At 40.3% G+C, this 18,574-nt stretch overlaps 1 protein-coding gene across 1 annotated transcript; it reads right to left on the bottom strand.

Annotated features, from left to right (window-relative positions):
* Position 1: 1 nt before the first annotated feature.
* On the bottom strand, positions 2–17,625 carry mrpl4 (mitochondrial ribosomal protein L4). Its single transcript, XM_052011334.1, has 9 exons — positions 17,429–17,625; positions 13,239–13,320; positions 11,709–11,874; positions 9,089–9,140; positions 7,039–7,156; positions 4,315–4,421; positions 3,509–3,618; positions 1,300–1,373; positions 2–211 (listed from the first exon to the last, which is right to left on the bottom strand). The coding sequence occupies exons 1-9, from the start codon at positions 17,489–17,491 to the stop codon at positions 66–68; spliced, it is 918 nt and encodes a 305-aa protein (XP_051867294.1). The 5' UTR covers positions 17,492–17,625; the 3' UTR covers positions 2–65.
* Positions 17,626–18,574: the final 949 nt, after the last annotated feature.

Below are 18,574 nucleotides of genomic sequence, written 5' to 3'. Positions count from 1 at the left end.
ATGAAGTCAATTATTTTATTGAAATAAAATAAAGCTCTTTTCTAAACACATGTCACACTTTATTCTCAAGGAAAGTCTCTGTAAGGTAGTTTGAATGGATAGAGGGGGGAGAATCTGGTATCATGCCACAAAAGCTTCTTCTCTAGAAAATTGATCGCATCCAATGTTAGAACCAAGGTCTCATGTTTCAGCATGCTGTGAACATTCAGCCCTGAAAGAAAATGCACCAGCATTTCATAAAACTAGGAAGACAGTAAAAAGAAATCTAGATGCAGGATGTATCCTCAATTAGGGTTACAACAGTATTATTTTTAAATTAGAGGTCCCAAGCTTACTATAGTGAGTGCAGACATGAGTTTTTTTCACATTAACAGGTTCTACATCTCATTTCCTAGAAGACAGATGACATTTAAAACATTAATCTATATAACTGTTGGGATAATCTGTGAACAGTAGGTTTTCTAAAGCGAGATTAAAACTGCTTCCTCAGATCTGGTTTTACTAAATGAGCTGCTGTTATCAATTTGAACTTTGTGCAGCAACAGTGATGGATATGACAGAAAATTAGAAATAATAGAACATTCTGTATATTGAGTAAAGACAAGCAAATAGTTAGCAAGACTTTTTGCACTTTTCCTAAATGAATAGATCACATCAATACTCCAACATATTAGATCAGACTATGGATATTATTGAACATTTAATGGAAAAATAGGTAATTCTAGGAGTATTTCTCTTAACTACCTCTGATTCAAATATAATTGGTATAACATTGATAAAAGCCAGTAATTTGCAGTAACACCTGCAGGCTTGATAGTCAACAGATTTAGGGATGTTTTGTATTAAACTTCCTCGCATAGTAATGTACCAAATTCATACTAGATTACTCTTCCTTGGCCCTCTTTTTCAGTACCAGTCCTTAGCTGCCCAAGATGATGAGCTTTTGTAGCAATTGTTTATTTTAAATAACAGACTGGCAACTGAAATCTGACCATTTTGGCCAATAAACCTTGAATAAGGTCTGACAAGACTTTGGATTACTTAGATACAATTTTGATTAATCCAACCAGAAAATTGGAATAAATTTTAAATGAACTGATATGTGCATCTCTGAAAATCCTTCTTCAAGAGGGTTCTGAAATGGAGAGAATTCAAAGAATATGGTAGTTGTGATGTTATGTTACTCTTCCCTTCCCCCCCTTTTCTTTGAGGAAATTAATTGATATGGAGCTATTTAGCTCTGAATTTTAAAATTACTCTCATCAAGCAATACTAATAAAAAAAAAGAAACAATCTTACCCAAGACAGGCATCACCGTTATAGTTTTGGAATTTTTTGTTGCCTCTAAAATATTTTCTGGCATGTCTTCATTACTAAAGGAATAAACAGGTGTTAACCCATTTCACAATATACATAAATACTTAATTGTTTTGTCTAATTTTAAAATATCTTCACATAATAGGTTAAGTTGATACATATTTCCTCCTGATAATATGGGGTAGAGAACATTTTTCTTCAGATCAAGAACCAAGTAATGAAACTGCAGGTGTATGACACATTTTCAGAACATTACTTGAATCAAAATAGGCCCTCCTCATATTACAGAGCTCAAAAGGTAAAAATAGTTTAACCACATTAAACTAACCAACTAAAATACTGACACATCAATGAAATAGCTTTAAAAAGAGGTAGCAGGAAAAAAGAACTGCCAACATACCACAATGGCACTATTCTTTTATCGTACCTACAACCATGAATCATAACAATCAGAATGTCAAATGGTCACGGTAAAGATTTTTATTTATAAACTAAATATCCCAAGGACCAGCTTTGAAATGAAAACAGCCTTATTAGGATACAAGTACTAATAATAAGTATTAAGATAAAGTAAGCAAAGAACAAGCAGCCGAAAGAACTCAGTGGGTCAGCCAGCATCCATGGAGACAAAGGGATAGTCGACATTTTGGGTCGAGACTGTGTAAAGGGAAGATAGCCAGAGTAGAAAGGCAAGGGGGAGGGGTGAGCAGGAACTGGCAAGCTCCTAGTGGATCCAGGTGAAGAGGGTTGATGGGCAGATGGAGCCACGTGGGGGAGGGAGGGGTGAAGATTGTGACAGAGGCTGGGAGGTAATTAGTGGAGACAACAAAGGGCTGCAGATTACATTCTGTCCTGATGCAGGGTCTTGACCCGAAATGTCGATTATCTCTTTGCCTCCATGAATGCTGCCTGACCTGTTCAGTTCCTCCAGCAATTTGTTTTTTGCTCCAGATCCCAGTCTCTTGTGTATGTAAAATAAGTAACTTCTGAATGCCCTTATTAATTGCCTATCCCAAGTGGTGCACAGCCTTTTGTGGCAGTTGCTTTTGTTACAGACTGCCATCTTTTAATTTCCATCCTTGATTACCCCTGAAAAGGCAGTGATGCGCCAAAACTGCCTTCACAGTACTATCAGTTCTAGGAATTTGACATAGTAATGATAAGGAATCAGAAATATTTCAAATCAAGCCGACGATGGATCACTTAGTTTAGTGAGGGAATGGGATTACATACTCCTGCCAGGCAAACATAATCCCACCCAGCTGAACGATGGTGGAAAGGCACTGGAGAATATCTATCAATAGACAGGTTAAGGAGATAAAGGGCAGGCAGGTTACATAGAAACGTAGAAAACCTACAGCACAATTCAGGACCTTCGGCCCACAAAGCTGTGCCGAACATGTCCCTACCTTAGAGACCCACAGCCCTCTATTTTTCTCAGCTCCATGTACCTATTGAAAAGTCTCTTAAAAGACCCTATTGTATCCGTCTCTACCACCGTTGCCAGTAGCCCATTCCACGCACTCATCACTCTGAGTAAAAAAAACGTACCCCTGACATCTCCTCTGTACCTACTCCCCAGCACCTTAAACCTATGTCCTCTTGTGGCAACCATTTCAGCCCTAGGAAAAAGCCTGTCTACCTGATCAATGCCTCTCATCATCTTATATACCTCTATCAGGTCCCCCCCCCCCCATCCTCCGTCACTCCAAGGAGAAAAGGCCTAGTTCCCTCAACCTGCTTTCATAAGGCATGCTGCGCAATCCAGGCAGCATCCTTGTAAATCTCCTCTGCACCCTTTCTATGGCTTCCACGTCCTTCCTGTAGTGAGGTGACCAGAACTGAGCACAGGATTCCAAGTGGGGTCTGACCAAGGTCCTATATAGCTGCAGCATTACGTCTTGGCTCCTAAATTCAATTCCCTTAGAGGATGCCCTTAGCTATTTTGATGATAACCACTTTGGCACTGTGGCAGGGGCAGAGGGATTCAAAGTAGGAGCTTTGGAAATGGCAAAATAGGGTTGAGTAGGGCAACATAAAAGAACCAGATACTGGCACATGTAGAGATAGAAGGGGTTAATTTCAACCATTTGGATTTGTTTCAAAAGCTTGTACCAAGGTACTTGTATTGAATTAGCTTCCAGCTTGTAAAAGATTCACTTTACAACACGAACAAAAAAAAAGTACTCACACATCGACTATAAGAACAGAATCTCCCCAGTGCCTATGTGATGCCAGGTCAAGAAGATACTGAGGATCTGGACTGGGCATCTCCAAGGAATCGATAATGTGAAGGTAATCCTAAGAACCAAGCCATTACTAGTTAACAGGAATTGTGACAATGGGTGTTATTTAAAAAAAAATCAGAAGGCAAATAAAGTGATGAAACATCCTGAGAATAGGTTGCACCAGTGCAGGTACACTGGCAAATAATTCTTTTAATTTTTTTTTTAATAACTACTTGGCATGGTTTGAAGGGATAACTTTAGAAAATAAAATTTATCCACTATGACCACCAACATAAATTAGTCCATATAAGACTTTCAAAACTAAAAGAATCTCACTTAGCAGCTGGCATATGGCCATTAAATAAAACTGAGGTTAGAATAATGATTCACAGAAATCTATTTTCAGTCAGAAATCTAATCTGCATAGTATGGAATTATCCTGCATATGACACAGCAATATGCAGACTCAAAAATTAAAATCATTTTAATTTGATTATCATTTTAAATCGTTTCTCTCAAAAAGTACATCTTTATTAAAATGCTGTGTCATACATTAGGTCAGTTTGCATTATGCTGCTTTCTTGATTAATCCAAATTTCTGAACAAGAGGTGGGTGGATAGGATATGAGAAGAAGTGCTCTACAACATGCAATAATAAATATGATTATACCTCCTAGTCACAGCTAGAAAAAGTATACCAGGTATGTAAACAGTCAAGAGAAAAAGCAGATGCAAATTTTGTAAATCAGGATATGAGAAATGCACTTACCTGAGCAAACTTCATGGTGAGAGCCACTTTGAGACCCAATACACGAACTTTCATGGGCAACATGTAATAATAGCTAGTTGGCCCTCGAGGGCCATGGGAAACACCACCTATGAAATAAAACAATTGTTATGTTTGGTGCAGATCTTTGCCCAGCTTATCACTCATCAATTCTCCTCCGACCATCCACCCACCTGAGCTCTGTAAAACTGTCCTGCATCAATTGTTTCAACATAAATAGCAAACGGGCAAAAGAATTTACATGAAAATGGAGAAAGCAGAGCAGTGTGCCATGTGCTTGAGCGTGAAAAGGGGTGAAGGAGAGGTGGCTCATTGTGGGATTTTGTTGCAGCTGGAGGAAAAGATGATGTGCCAGATGTGGAGGCCAGTAGGATGAAAGGTAGGGACTAAGGAAGCTGTTTGAAGGGAGATGGGGTGAGAGCAGAATTCCAAGAAATGGAGGATATGTGAGAGAGGGCTCCATCAACCACAGTAGAAAGATAGCCACATTTCCTGAAAAAGACACTTCTGATGTCCTGGAACAGAAAGCAGCATCTTGAAAGCATATGCAGCAGAGACAGAGAAACTAGGAGAAAGTGAGACATGGTGGGAAGAGGTGCAGACTAGGTAGCTGTGGGGAGTCAGTGGGTTTATAGTAAATGTCAGTGGATGGTTTGCCTCCCAAAATGGAGACAGAGAGGTCCAGAAAAGGGAGAGAAGTGTCAGAAATGGTCCACATAAAAATAGACATCTTTGAAAATAATGGTGAAACATCATCGTTGTAAAAACTGGCTTTTTTTTTTAAAAGAACAAAAACAGATGTAAGCAATGCTGGTAAGGCCAGCATTTATTGCCATCCCAAGCTGCCCCTGAGAAATTGGTGATGAAGCCATCTCCTTGAATCATTACAAGATTTCTGGTGAAGGTACCCAAGATTATTACTAACTAGGGATTCCAAGGTTTCAACACAGCAAAGATAAGTGGAACTTTGATATATTTCTAGATCAGTCTGGTGTGTGATGTGGAGGGAAACCTTCAAGTGGTGGTTTCCCCATGCACTCGATGCTCTTGTCCTCCTTGGTGTGAGAGATCACATGCTTGAGAGATACTATGAAAGTTGCCTTGGAGGGCAAGTACACTGGTACCTTGTTTAGTGCTCAAAATGTGTTCCTAGGAACAAGAATTTGAATGCAATCAGTGCTGAATGGGTCATTATAGATTATAAATCACTGACAGCACTGATGTGTTGGGAACCTGATAAGAACCCATCCTCTCCTTTACTGTGTCTTGAAACTACCATAAATTCAGCTTTCCGAAGAGAAATCTCCAGGCTGGGGAGAGCTGTGCAGCCAAAGAGACAGGAAGACAGCAGCTTCCATCATATCCAGCTGGCGTGGTAAGAGATACTGCAAGATCTGGGCAGTCAATACATGAAGTAGTCACTGCCAGTCCCAGCAATGATCTACACTAACAAGGTCATCCAAGTTGCAGCCCTGAGTCCCACACCTCAGCGCTAGGTGGCTGCAGCACTTGCCCCAGCCTACCCAACACTTGCCCTCGCAGGCAGCCTCTCCACAAGTCATAGAGCGATCTGTAAATGGAGAGGCACCAGTAGAGGACAGGAATTCCCAGCACAGTAGCATACAGTAGATGCCTTTGTTAAAAATATAGGAGGTATATACCTGGACTGGAAGACTAATAGACTCAGAAAAGATCTGGCATCTCAAAACTGGACAAACTACACAAAGTATAGTCGCTGCTCTTCCTAATCTGTGATTCTTCTATGTATTGTTTAATGTTGGGGATACGAGGACTGCAGTGGTAATTAGCAAGTTTCTCTGGCAATGTCCGATCTGAAGCCTTGATACGTCATGAGATCCAAAATTTATTTTCTTATTTTTTTATTCATTTGCTGGGATGTGGCCATCACCCTATTGCTTGCAAGATATTGAGAACATTTTTCCTCACCCTATCACTACGCCTCCACATCCACTATATCTGTCCGACAAGTGGGACAAGAAATAGCCAGGGACTGTAAAAAAAAAAGAGTCTGATATAACTGAAAGTACAAATTATGTCAGGTTATTCTTTGGTCTGTTGGATAGCCTTCTCAATTTAAACAAGCCCTGATTATTGTGACTTTGCAAGATCAATAGGGCTGGGAGTGACCTGTCTAGGGCAGGTGTTCCATCAGTTTTGTCATAGAACTGAAGGTGATCTGGGTGATGAGGAAGGGTGTCGTTTGGAGTGAAATCACATGCTTGTTTTATAAATGCTTATAATTTCATTATAAACAGAAAATCACTAGAATCTATCCTGCCAAAGTGAACACAAAGGAAAGCTTACTCAATAGAACTACTGAAATGAAATCAGGCCCTCCCCAGGTTATGAACAAGCTTATGGATAGCCCATGCACGCAAACAAGCATTTGGGATTTAGGCAGGACGGATTTGCCAGCTGCTGCAGGGCTGCAGGCATCTTCTACCTTGTGGGAACTTGTCTGCGGCAACATTATTGCATCTTGCAGAGAGATTTCAATGGTTGAGTTATACACTCTGGTTTAACTACATGTTGCCCTTGGTTGGCCTCTGTTTTTATTTAAATATATTGCTGGGTGGCCGCATTTTCAACTTGCAAACTGTGCAGGTTACGAACAGCTCTCAGAAGCAAAACCCTGTTGTAACCTGGGGAGGATCTGTATGATTGCTTTAAGTAATAGATGGTTACCTCCTCTCCATATTGGTGATCGGATACTTCCATGGCGTGCTTTACCACTTCCTTTCTGTCGCCATGGTTTTCTGCCTCCTCCTCTTACTTCAGCTCGAGTCTTCACTTTAGCATAACTCTACAAATTTTAAAACAGGCCAGAAATAAACCTCATTTTTCCCCCACTAAATACAGTGGCATGCAAAAGTTTGGGCACCCCTGGTCAAAATTTCTGTTACTGTGAATAGCTAAGCGAGTAAAAGATTAACTTTATGCTGTTTGGAAATCAGGTTAAGATGACACATTTCTTTAATATTTTAAGCAAGATTACTTTTTTTTATTTCCATCTTTTAATTTCAAAATAACAAAAAAGGAAAAGGGCCTGAAGCAAAAGTTTGGGCACCCTGCATGGTCAGTACTTAGTAACACCCCCTTTGGCAAGTATCACAGCTTGTAAACACTTTCTGTAGCCAGCCAAGAGTCTTTCAATTCTTGTCTGAGGGATTTTCACCCATTCTTCCTTGCAAAAGTCTTCTAGTTCTGTGAGATTCTTGGGCCGTCTTGCATGCACTGCTCTTGAGGTCTATCCACAGATTTTCGATGATGTTTAGGTCAGGGGACCGTGAGGGCCATGGCAAAACCTTCAGCTTGTGCCTCTTGAGGTAGTCCATTGTGGATTTTGAGGTGCGTTTAGGATCATTATCCTGTTGTAGAAGCCATCCACTTTTCATCTTCAGCTTTTTTTTTTGTTTACATACGGTGTGATGTTTGCTTCCAGAATTTGCCGGTATTTAATTGAATTCATTCTTCCCTCTACCAGTGAAGTGTTCCCCGTGCCACTGGCTGCAACACAAGCCCAAAGCATGATCGATCCACCCCCGTGCTTAACAGTTGGAGAGGTGTTCTTTTCATGAAATTCTGCACCTTTTTTTCTCCAAACTTTCCTGTGTCCGCACCACAAAATTCAGCGTCAGAAGTTTGCAAAGGAACATCTAAACAAGCCTGATGCATTTTGGAAACAAGTCCTGTGGACTGATGAAGTTAAAATAGAACTTTTGGCCACAATGAGCAAAGGTATGTTTGGAGAAAAAAGGGTGCAGAATTTCATGAAAAGAACACCTCTCCAACTGTTAAGCATGGGGGTGGATCGATCATGCTTTGGGCGTGTGTTGTAGCCAGTAGCACAGGGAACATTTCACTGGTAGAGGGATGAATGAATTCAATTAAATACCAGCAAATTCTGGAAGCAAACATCACACCATCTGTAAAAAAAAAGCCGAAGATGAAAAGAGGATGGCTTCTACAACAGGATAACAATCCTAAACACACCTCAAAATCCACAATGGACCACCTCAGGAGACACAAGCTGAAGGTTTTGCCATGGCCTTCACGGTCCCCCGACCTAAACATCACTGAAGATCTGTGGATAGACCTCAAAAGAGCAATGCGTGCAAGACGGCCCAAGAATCTCACAGAACTAGAAGACTTTTGCAAGGAAGAATGGGCGAAAATCCACCAAACAAGAATTGAAAGACTCTTGGGCTGGCTACAGAAAGCATTTACAAGCTGTGATACTTGCCAAAGGGGGTGTTACTAAGTACTGACCATGCAGGGTGCCCAAACTTTTACTTTGGGCCCTTTTCCTTTTTTGTTATTTTGAAACTGTAAAAGATGGAAATAAAAAAGTAATCTTGCTTAAAATATTAAAGAAATGTGTCATCTTTAACTTTATGCCTTTTGGAAATCAGGTCATCTTTTACTCGCTTGGCTATTCACAGTAACAGAAATTTTGACCAGGGGTGCCCAAACTTTTGCATGCCACTATATCTGTCTAGTCCTCATTTACATCATTGATAAATTTTGTCAGCAGCTTGCAATCCCTTTAAAAACTGAGTTTGCTGCATTTTGTATGGACATTAGTTTACAGATCAGCCACAATTAAATTAAACGATGAAATGGGCTCAAGGAGCTACATAACCTACCTCTATTTCTAGAGCACTTAGAACTTGAGACCAAATCTAGTTCTGAACAGCCAGCATTCTAGACAAATAATTCAAAGCAGACTACTTACTATTCTTTTAAAGTTTTTCTGCCAAGTTGCAACTTCGTGTAAAATATCAATTCTGTTTAAAAGCAAATAAAAATTCCTTGGTATTAGTTTCTCTTAAAAAGCAACAGTAGATATGTATTGGGCAACATTATTTCACGTCATAAGGTACAGTGTTACTTTAGATAAAACATGCAAAGAATTTTGGTATTGGTATATTATTGTCACTTGTACCGAGGTACAGTGAAAAGATTGTCTTACAAACCGATCGTACAGGTCAATTCATTACACAGTGCAGTTACATTGAGTTAGTACAAAGTGCATTGATGTAGTACAGGTAAAAACAGTAACAGTACAGAGTAAAGTCTCACAGCTACAGAGGAAGTGCAGTGCAGTAAGGTGCAAGGTCACAACAAGGTAGATCGTGAGGTCATAATCCATCTCATTGTATAAAGGAACCGTTAAATAGTCTTATCACAGTGGGGTAGAAGCTGTCCTTAAGTCTGGTGGTACGTGCCCTCACGCACCTATATCTTCTACCCGATGGAAGAGGAGAGAAGAGAGAATGTCCCGGGTGGGTGGGGTCTTTGATTATGCTGGCTGCTTCACCGAGAGGTAAAGACAGAGTCCAAGGAGGGGAGGCTGGTGTCCATGATGCGCTGGGCTGTGTCCACAACTCTCTGCAGTTTCTTGCAGTCCTGGGTAGAGCAGTTGCCATACCAAGCCATTCCAAGAATTACATTCAAAGGTATTACTATCAGAGAACTACCTTGGCCAATTTCTGTATCATCTCCTTCCCCTCCCAAACCAAGGACAGAGGAAACCATTTGATCAGCACCTCGTCAATTAGCCTAAGCATCTACTTTCCTTGGACACCAGCAAATCATGTGTATAGTGTGTTCAAGTTCCAAGATCCACTGCAATAAATCATTAAGCCACTTCAGGCATTATATCCCAACATGCAACTTCATTCAACGAGGAGAATAAAGAAAACTGTCAACAGAAAGTAAACATAAGCCTGGCTTTCCCCAAGATTGGATTTAATAAAAACTCCACTTCTCTTTCTCCCCCACCCCCCCCCCCACCCGTTTTATTGTTAAAACTTTATTTATGCATCACGGTAACAGGCCCTTCCAGCCCAACGTGCCGCCCCATTACATCCATGTTGACCTACTAACCCATGCGTCTTTGGAACGTAGGAGGAAACTGCAGCACCCAGAGGAAACCCACGCAGTCACAGGCAGAACGTACAAACTCTTTACAGACAGCTACGGGTATTGAACCCCGATCGTTGGGGCTGTAATAGCATTATGCTAACTGCTACGTTACCGTGCTGCTCCGTTATTAGCTGAATAGTAAATATAAACATTCTGTAAAAGGATAGTTATAACTGAAGTGCAATAGCAAATTATAAGCCTGAAATATTGCTAATTAAAAGATGCAATGTTTTGTAAAACAAAAATGAATGCATTTCATATTGTTGCCTGTGCAGTTAAAGATCATGGCTGATCACTGGCATTATCTCCACTTTTCTCTGATCTCCTTTACTCTTCATTCCCTTATAGTCCACACACTTATTTCGGCCTTGAATATACTTAATGACTCAGCAGACATACCTACTTGGGGTAGAGAATTCTAGAGATTTGCAACCTTCAGAAGAAATCCCTTTGTCTTAAGTCCTGAAAATCTTGTTTTGAGACTATTTCCCCTGTATCTATCCAATTTATTCTTAAAACTCAAGAGTGAGCCCGCATTTACTACATCAAATGGCAGCCCGTTCCACACTCCCACCACTCTTTGAGTGAAGAAGTTCCCCCTAATCCTTTCTCCTTTCACCCTAAAGCCATGTCCTCTCATACTTATCTCTCCTAATCTAGGCGGAAAGAGCCTACTCGCATTAACTCTGTCTATACCCCTCATAATTTTGTAAACCTCTATCAAATCTCCCCTCATTCTTCTACGCTCCAAGGAATAAAGTCCTAACCTGTTCAATCTTTCCCTGTAACTCAACTCCTGAAGACCCAGCAACATTCTAGTAAATCTTCTCTGCACTCTTTCAATCTTACTGATATCCTTCCTATAGTTAGGTGACCAGAACTGCACACATAATTTATCTGTACTTGTATCAATGACTAATTTAAGATTGCTTCAAACATTCAGATAAAGAACCTTTAATTCCCCCCCACCTTGAACCCATTTGCCACTGCACTAAAATTTTGTTCTTCTTGTTATACTCTGCTTTCCACTATACACTGCAATATTCTATCCATTCTCTTTAAATCTCCACTCACCTTTCCATTTCAAGGTCCTTTCACTTATTAAATTTAAAGTCCTCTCTATAGTTTTACTATTTGATACATCAGTACACTAGTCAGGCAGTAATTTATGAACTCAACATGTTACATTAGAAAAAACAAAATTTCCAATGCTCTAATTGCTTTATGATTATTATATTCATCAAACAGTCTTCATTTGCCTAACCAACACGAGCCTAATACTATGGGGTAACATAGTTTGGCTTTGAATACTCCAATATTGCTAAACCAATAAAATGACAATTAGAAAGATGGAAGAACAGCATGATAATCTTAAACAATTTAGTTAATATTTCAATTATAATCTTAAAATGTAATAATTACATTACCTTGGAGGTACTGCAAAGACATCAGGATGTAATTCAACAGCACCCAAGTTCTCATCTTCATAGTCCCGCAGAGACTCCAGCCAAGCATGTCTGGGCTTTAGATGCAAAGGAATAGGAATCTCACACTTTCTCAAAACAGGTGTCCCAGAATCAATTGGGGATGGTCCTGAAATATATTAAACAGAATAGGAGTATGACAACAATCTTGCCCTCACCTGTTCTTCAATGAATGTTAATGATAATTGAATTTTGTAAGAATTCTTGAAAAGACCTGAAAAATACACATTGGCTCAGGCTGAAAGTGCATCTTAGAAAATAAGCTTCAGGCTTTGGGTTTAGCCACAGCAAGTGACCAAGAACTGAGTTACTGAAGTCAGAATCCCATAGACAAAAGATATGTCATTTTGTTTTATCCTCTCTTCAAGAAGCCAATTTTATTTGTCACTTCATTACTATCTAGAGTAACTTGTTCTTGTCAGTCACCTCTTGCTTACAGCAGACCAGATTATATTTTTCCAGCACAGGGGCCTAGACATTCTGGGTGCTTGAAAAAGTACATTAAGCACGAGGTGGGTCAATATGGATAATAAATCAGGACCTTTATTCATTAAAATATATACAAGAAATACAAAAAACACATGGCTTTCTTTACATTCAGGGTGTTGTTCAGTCTATACCTCTATAGTGTTATTGGTTCTATATATTTGTAGTGTTAGCATATTCTGTATACAGAGTACTATTGCCACTCAAGTGGTTTCCTGGGATGATACAAACTTCAAGTGCTTGAGAGACTTCTAAACAGGGCTTAGCCCTTTAATATCTAGTGACAGAAGGACCTTAGACTGCAATCCTTCTCCACAAAGCCTCTGCGTTGGCTGCACCAAACTTCAGTGCCAGTCAGCAGCATTCCCGTACAGACATCTCATTGTACTGGAAGACCGACAAGTTTCAGGCAGACCAAAGTGTGTCCTTCACCGACTTAATGATCTTCCAGTAGCACTTGATGTTTGTCTCTGTGTGCGTCGCTGGGAACAGCCTGCAGATTAGAGAGTCCTCTGTTATGTGTGGCCTACAGCATATACAGGTGAAATTAAAGGAAGCGCAATCCAGATACAAAATGCACACTCTTGAACAGCACTCCACATCTGGCTGCCTCTGTGAGATAGCGCATCATATGCTCGGAAAACCAGCAGAAAAACCATGACAATAAGCTTGCATGAAAGATAAGATTTCTGTACCAAGCTGCACTTGCTTAGTCTATAAAATTAACCAAAATATGAAAGGTTGGCAATACCACCATGGAACGTTATCACCCTAGGATAATCTGACAAGATAGGCGAACATGTCCATCGATGAGGATGTTTCTAATTTTCTCCCCACTAATTGACTAAAGGCACAGAATTAAAGTCAGATGATTCTTACAAACTCAGAAGTAGGAAGCAGAGTTTTGTCCTCTAGTATTGGGCTTTTGATATTCATCCAACCATGTGATTAGAGTTTCATTAGCTCAAACAACACTGAACAGCATACCTTTCTTTTCTACCTGAATTAAGTTTGCTTGGAGACGGAGATTTGATGGCAACTCATTTCCTCCTGATAGAACTGACACCAACTATTTCAAGAGGAACAAAAAGAACATCTTCAATTAAAGGAACAGAAACATATGCAAATATCGTCCCACTGTCTTCAGACACACAATCTCTATTGAACAATTTGATTAAAAATAAGGTTGTTTTTGATCAAGTCATTTGACTCAAAAGGCAAAAGTTAAAGAATATCTGAAACCAAGCAACTTTTCACTGTTCCACAACGTTTTCCAATAGTTGCACATTTTAAATACAGAGAAAAAATGTCAATGGCCAGAAGGACTCCACATCCAGTTTTCAGATGTCTGAAAAATATACAAGACAGGAATTATTTTTTAATTGTCTAAAAGACCATCTTTGATTATGGCAATTGCAGCAAATTACATTAATCTTTACGTATCTTGGATATGGCAATAACTTGATACAGGTATTTAATTAGATCATTGGTTTTCAAATTGACACCAGGTTTCACTCAGATTCAATATCATTGGGTGGATTTGGGTGCCCTGAATAAAATTTTCAACTGTTTATCAATAATGTGTAGAATGGCTGCAGCGTGGGGTCAGGAAGAGGTTACTCGAAATTAAAAATGGGAATCACTAGAGAGAATGGGGAGATACTAAGGTTAATAGATGTGTTAATTTATATAACTTACTACAAGGTGTGGTCAAAATGCCTGACAGTGAGGAGAGATGTAAGATTTCAGTGGTCTAGACAGCCAATTGTGCTTGCATAAGCATAGATCTTATCCTCTGCCTCAAGACATTTTCTCTGCAATGTGATGGATGGGTTAATTATCCAGGAAAAGAATCCTGGAAATATTATTAATAATATTACCAGATACAGTGATATGTGTCATCTGTGGCCCAAAGGTAGCAATTTTCTCCAGGATCAGAAATATTGTGGATTAGGTCTCAACGTTGAGACTCAAGCACAAAAATCTAACTTGACACTAAAATGCATTCCTGAGAAATTACTGCACCAGCAGAGATGCATTTTTCATGTGAAATCTTGAATCAAGTTTCATTCTACTCTCTCAAGTGGATGTAAAAAAAAAGTTCTTTTAAGGTCTGAAAAGCAGGGAAGTTCTCATCAGCATTCTGGACAATAGCTATAAAACATTAACTGGTCAATATTACATTATCATTTGTGGGATCTTCTGTGCAAAGTGATTGGCAATTTCCCACATTACAACTATGCCTACTTTTGAAAAATACTAACTGTTAGAGCAAATTGAGAAGTTATGAAAGATGTTCTATAAATGCAGATCTTTCTTACAAAGTAATTCTTTGCTAATAATAATGTAAAGAAACTGCAAATATCATTGGGAACTCAAGAAAAAATAATCAACAAATATTAAAAAATTGCAGTGAATGACAGATAGTATGGATAGGAGGAAAGATGGAATGGAAGATAAACAAAACAATGGGATACAAAATGAGTAAATTGCTAATTCAGTCAATGAAAAAGAACAAGAAGTCAACTAGCTTTTATGCAAGAATAATTAGAAAAGTTATAGGAAAAAAAATCAAAACAACATAGCAACTGCTATAGAGAAAAAAAACATTTCTAAAGGTATCTTGGAAATGATCACTGGCCTGATCTTTACTTTGCCTGCAGTCTATATAATCCATGCAATTTAGAGTGGAATATAATATGGAAAAAATCTGAGATTATCCACTTCTGTAGGAAAAGCAGCATCTTTTTTAGATGGGTAGAATGTGGGAAATGTCGATGTTCGAAGGTACCTCGGTGTCTTTGTACACAAGCACCGAAAGTCAACATGCAGGTTTCAGCAAGCAATTAAGGTGGCAAATGGATTTAAGTACAGGAGTAAAGGTGTCTTACTGCAATATATAGAATTTGGTGAGACCAGACTGATTCCAGAGATGACGGGTTTGATATATGAAGAGAGATTCAATGGACTAGGCCTTTAATCTCTTGTTCTCCTAAACTCTGGAGAAGTCATTGACATTAACAAAACTCTTAAAAAACTCAAAAGTTTGGATGCCGAGAGTATGTTTCCCCTAGCTGGGGTGTCTAGAACCACAATCTTAAAATAAGGGAACAACTATTTAGAACTGAACTGAAAAGATATTTATCCTCACAGAATCAGACCTGGCAAAGTACCTGAACCCATCACAATCCCTAGTTAAATTCTGTCCCAAAGGTAGGATAGAACCCAGAGCTGCCTGGCCTGCTGAGTTCCTCCAGCATCATCGTGTTTTTCATCTAGATTCCAGCATCTTCAGTCCTTTGTTTCTCTAGAACCCAGAGAGGAGAGCACAGTAGCATACAGGCAGGAGGGAATAATCCTGAGAGTCCTTTGAGTGGGAGTCCTTATTGCACATTCTTACTTGCCCCTGAGAAGGCAGTGGTGAGTCACTTTCTAGAACTGCTGCAGTCTTTCTGGTGAAGATACTCATCGCATTGTTAGGTAGAGAATTCCTGGATATAGACCCAGCAATGATGAAGAAAAGGCAACATTTTTCTAAGTCAGAAATCCCAAGTTAGTGGTATTTCATTGCAACAATATCCTGGACCTGGAATGACGAACCAGAACCTTCGGAGTCAACCTCGCATAATTATTGGAATGCTTTGCAAGTTCATACCCACTGAATTGTACGTGGCTCCTTGGTACTGCACTCAGACAAAAGCTGCCTTGAAGTCAAGGGCAATCATCCTCACTTCAGCTTTGGAATTTTGCTCTTTGGTCTAAATTTGGACCAAGGCTGTGATGAGGTAATGTGCCAAGCTGTGTTGATGAAAGCCAAATTGGATGTGGATAAACAGGCAAGATTTTTGCACTGTTGACAACTTCAATTGCTTTATTGATGATTGAGAGTAAAGAGTAATTAATCAGATTGTTCTTCCTGTGGACAGGACATGGCTGGACAATTTCCACCACTGTTAAATAAATGACAGTGCCATGACTGTACTAAAACAGCTTGGCTAGAAGCACAGCTGGTTCTGGTGTGCAAGTATTCAGTACTTTAGCCAAGCTGATCTCAGATCCCATAGCCTTTGCTCTCACTGGCATCTTGATATCACATGGAGTGAATTGCATGGACTCATGTCTGATTTCTGTAGCAACAGGCATGTCAGGAAGAAGCTGAGATACATCATCCTCTCAGCATTTCTGGATGAACATTGCTGCAAATGCTTCAATCTAGCTTTAGCACTCACAACTTGGGTCCAATTATAGTTCAGGATAGAGATATTCTTGCAGTCTCTTCCTCTCGTTAGTTGTTTGACAACTTTTACAACTACATATGGCAGTACTGCAGAGCTTGTATCTGATCCACTGGCTGTGGGATTGCTGGTCTATTGCATACTGATTTTGCTGCTTAGCACACATAGTTCTTTTGCTGCAGCTTCACTAAGTACGCCTGGAACTGCTACTGCTATGTCCTTCTGAACTGTCCACTTAACCATGACTTGGTTCAGTGGACTCAAACATAGATCACCCAGGCTTGACTATCGTGACAGAAAAGCAGGTAGGCAGGCCATGAGGTTTCAGAATGTTGGACTGCACATTTCAGCTACATCACAAACCATAGACTGAACAACCTCATTCAAGCTATCTCACACAGCAAATCTATTTCGCAAATAACACGTATTAAGCCATCTGCATCAATAAAAAAATTGTTAAAACAGAAAATGTCCTAAAGATTCAATGGTACAGAGAACCTGTGGAAAGACAAAATTGCTTCAGCTGACTGACCTTCCGTTACCCACGCTGAACATTTCTAATTGTTCTTCAATTTCAGATTTACAATATCTGTATATTTTGCTTTAGTATTAGATGCCAGTAAGTGCACTAACATCAGGGGGATCAGACGATACAGGCAGGAACTGCAGATGCGGGAATCTGGAGCAACACACAAACGGCTGGAGGGACTCAGCGGGTCGAGCAAGACCTGCGGGAGGACCTGTGTGGCAAGAGTTGTGAGGGCTGATGTTCAACCCCTCTGCCAAGCCGTAAGTGGCCGGGATATGAGAAGCCGCTTTAGGCTGTGGTAAAGCATTCTACATGGTGGGAAGCCCAGGGTTAACCGAGGCACTGCTGTTGCTGCAGCCACTGCCCGCCCCTTTCAGACCCGGCGCCCGCCTGGGCCGCAGAAGCCGCCTTACCCTTGCTCCGAAATCCCTGCAACACTTCGGGCGACAAACGCGCATCAACCCAATGATCAACATGCCGGCGAGTCCGTGCCCCCCACTCCGCCCAACTAACGTCCGCTCATGCCGCGGAACCGCCCTCAACGACCCACCGACCGACTCTCACCCAGAGCTCCCGCCGGGGCAAGGCGGCCGCGCCGGTGGAAAGGCACTAAACCTCGCGAGGCTAACCGTGTAAAATCCCGTGCTGGCTAATTCACGTCGAAATCACCGGCTTTGAAGCCGCACGATCGCCATCTTTTTTGTGGGCAGAATAGTGACGTCAGGCTGTTCGAGCACCTCCTAACGGCCGAGGGGAGAAGGCAAAAAGAGTCAGAATCAGGTTCATTATCACTGACATGTGAAATCTGTTGTTTTGCAGCAGCAGTACAGTGCAAGACATAAAAATTACTAATAAGTTACAAAATAAATAAATAGTGTAAAAAAAGGAATAACGAAGTAGTGTTCATGGGTTCATGTATGGTTCAGAAATCTGATGGCAGAGAGAAAGAAGCTGTTCCTTAGGGACATTTGATTTACAAATTTTTGCTATAATGCCATTGAGTCTTTACAAAGGAATGAATTAGGAGCAGGCTATTTGGCCCCTGAGCTTTCTCTGCCATAATGCTGGAAGATAATGACTGATACAAAGCAAACTTTAAGGGCACAGTCCCTTCTACCTGCAGTAACCTGTCACCCAATTGCTAATCAATTTAGCCTTAAAGATATTAAAAGACTCTGTTTTTCATTGCTCTTTGATAGTTGATACCCAGTGGGGTACATCATTTGTTTTTAGTATCTTAATTTAAAACATAATTGTTGATAAAATGACAATAGGGGACGGGAGGAGGAACATGGAGGAAAGGATTGGGAAATGGAACTCTGATCTTCTGCAGAACCTTCACATTCTGGAGAGCTGCAACAGTGCCCCATGCTGTGTGTGGCCCCAAACCATTGCAAGCAATGAGATCATCACAACCTCAGACTGCAGCATCTCACATTGAGGTGCACAGGGCAGATGTGCTGCAATTTGAATCAGTTTTGGATCCGGTGAAAAGATCAGCAAATGAAAATGAACATTGAGGTGTTGGTGCTTATAAAAAAACAATGTTCCAGTGGGGA

Source organism: Pristis pectinata, chromosome 3 (genome assembly GCF_009764475.1).
Source record: "Pristis pectinata isolate sPriPec2 chromosome 3, sPriPec2.1.pri, whole genome shotgun sequence".
NCBI lineage: Eukaryota > Metazoa > Chordata > Chondrichthyes > Rhinopristiformes > Pristidae > Pristis > Pristis pectinata.
This window is presented reverse-complemented; position numbering and strand designations above follow the sequence as displayed.